The sequence below is a fragment of the Alligator sinensis genome, unplaced genomic scaffold (assembly GCF_000455745.1).
Source record: "Alligator sinensis unplaced genomic scaffold, ASM45574v1 scaffold428_1, whole genome shotgun sequence".
In the NCBI taxonomy this organism is placed as follows: Eukaryota; Metazoa; Chordata; order Crocodylia; family Alligatoridae; genus Alligator; species Alligator sinensis.
The window spans coordinates 2,052,544-2,055,041 of record NW_005841919.1 but is presented as its reverse complement, the minus strand read 5'-3'; the positions used below and the strand labels follow the sequence as shown (position 1 = coordinate 2,055,041).

At 43.4% G+C, this 2,498-nt stretch overlaps 1 protein-coding gene across 1 annotated transcript in view; it reads left to right on the top strand.

The window, feature by feature from the left end:
- Window positions 1-2,498, top strand: part of MARCH6 (membrane associated ring-CH-type finger 6) — a 95,065-nt gene that overhangs the window by 74,949 nt on the left and 17,618 nt on the right. The window contains exons 19-20 of the mRNA XM_025198302.1: window positions 117-318; window positions 2,388-2,457. Of these exons, the coding sequence (XP_025054087.1) occupies window positions 117-318; window positions 2,388-2,457 (272 nt within the window). The remainder of the gene's footprint in view (window positions 1-116; window positions 319-2,387; window positions 2,458-2,498) is intronic.

Here is a 2,498-nt window from a genome sequence, read left to right as displayed (position 1 = left end):
ATTCCTGCTTTAAGCGAACGGTAACAAATATAGTTGTGTAGTGTGTGTTTCTGTGTGTTTATTCATGCTGTAAATCCAGAGGAAGTTGAACAATTGTTTCATGCATGTTACTACAGGGACCTTCATTCCTACTTACTTGGTGACCAGGAAGAAAATGAAAACAATGCAAACCAGCAGCCTAATAACCAGCATGCTCGCAATAACAATGCCATTCCAGTTGTAGGAGAAGGTCTTCATGCGGCCCATCAAGCCATACTTCAACAAGGAGGACCTGTGGGTTTCCAGCCTTATCGTAGGCCTTTAAAATTCCCGCTCAGGGTAGGTACATTTAATATCTTTAAAGGAGTGGAAGATGATGAAAATTGATGTATTTCTTTCATTTGAGGAATCTTTGAGGGTATGTCTCTTAGAAGCTCAGTAAGGCTCCTTATTTTAATGTCTTGGGTATTACATATGCTTTTGACAAATAGTTGTTCATAGGTGATGGATTGTTTTTGCTTAGATGAGAATCATGTGCACATGAATTACCTTTATGTCAAGAATGGCAGCCAAAAAGGCTTCTTTGTTTGGGTATCTTATTATTTGGAAGACAGGCTGTTGGATTCTAAGATGGTAACTTCTGTCTTGGAGTTCCTGTTACCTTTTCCTTAGAAGAGTCAAGAATTCATAAAAATTGAACTAGATTATAGTGATTTCTGTAATAAATAGTTGCCCTGCTTCTAACTAATACTATCTCTCTCTTCCTGCTTCGTCTACTGGAAATGCGAAAATAAAATGTCACTCACTAGATAGTGGAGATATTCAGAATGTGATGGTTCATAGACTGGTTGTGATTTGGTTTGGCTTAACTCTTGTATGATAACACAGTATTTTTGTGTCTGTGCTCCCCTCTGCATGTTACAGTTATTGCACAATTAACTGAGACAGGCTACACATGAAAAGTACCTATTGCACAATAAAAAGCTCCAACCAGCTGCAAAGTTAGACCTCAAAAATGTGTACTAACTTTATAGCTGTTTGTTATCCAGCTTTAATTGGCATGTGTAACAAGGACTGTATTGTGAGAACAATCTGCAAATCCTCTGGCATCCCAGGGTGTATTGCTTCATCTCCAGTGTAAACGTCTTTGAAAGAACAAGGAAGAAACCTCTGCCCCAGCATAGTTCTGAGCCCTAAGTTCATTCTACACAAGCAGCACCCGGCAGGGGAAATAAGCCCGCTGCTCCTAATCCCTTATGGCAGTGTTTCCCAACTGGTGTGCTGTCAGGTACATCCAGGTGTGCTGTGGCATTTTGGGTTGGAGCCACACCCCCTGCCTGGTGCTGTGGACACAGACAGGCAGGGAGTGTGGCTTCAGCCCAAAATGCTGTCCAGCTGGCCGTGTGTCACGGTGCTTTTTTATTTAGGTAAGTGTGCCATGGGGTGAAAAAGGTTGGGAAACACTGCCCTATGTGAGCACAGAGCAGATGAGCAGGGACACCGCTGCCATGTTGAAGCATCCCAGGCAGCAGCAAGTGGTTGAGGGGGGGAATCCCCACTCCCACTTCCTGGCAGCAAATGCAGGGAGCTGGTGATGCTCTGCCCTGTCCTGCCACAGTGCAGCTGGGTTCTCCGGGGCATCAGCAAGTCGGGGGTGGTGGGAAATTCCCCTTCTCCCAACCTGTGGGAGCCAGGAAACACCCTGCCTGGATGAAGCAGAGCCCTTGTCTCCTGGACAGCAGCAAGCTGGGTTGGGAGATCCCTGGTGACTACCCATGCTTACAATTCAAAGGGGTTTGCACCTCCATTCAAAACATTTTAGGGGTCTGCAAATGAAAAAAGGTTGAAAACCACTGGTCTAAAGCCACCCTGTGGCTACAGACTTCTAGACCCATTTAATGACAAAAATGTAGTTTTTGTTTTCTTTTTAAAAAATTCTAGCTTTTCAAGTTGCAGGGAAAACTTGGATATGAATGGAGTGTAGTCACTGCAGCCATGTCTGCCTGAATTTGCAGAGAGCATGTCAGTCAAGGAAGTGTATAGGACCTGGAGCTAAGGAAGAATCTGCCTAGCTTCCCCTCATTATCAGAGTAGGCTAGGGATCTACACTTCTGGTATGGACCTGTTCTGGTTGGGGTCAAATTGGAATGACTTGTGTTATTCAGTGGCATTGAATAGATCTGTGTGATATGTTTGTCCAGAATGTGGACAGTTTGGAAAGAGTCCACTGCAGAGCAGCAAAAATGATTGGGCACTTTGTGCCTAGAAGCTTGTCACATTTCTCTCCCAGTTACATAGTTGATCCAGTAAAAGAGGTCACAGAAAAAAAAATGCCTCTCCTATTATTCCTACAGTCAGTTTAATTTTTTATTCTTTGTTAACTGTCCTGCTTGTTTTCTGTCTTTCAGATATTTCTGTTGATTATTTTCATGTGTATAACATTACTGATTGCCAGTCTTATCTGCCTTACATTACCAGGTATGTGTGCTATGATGACACTGTTTGAAAATGCCCCCTGC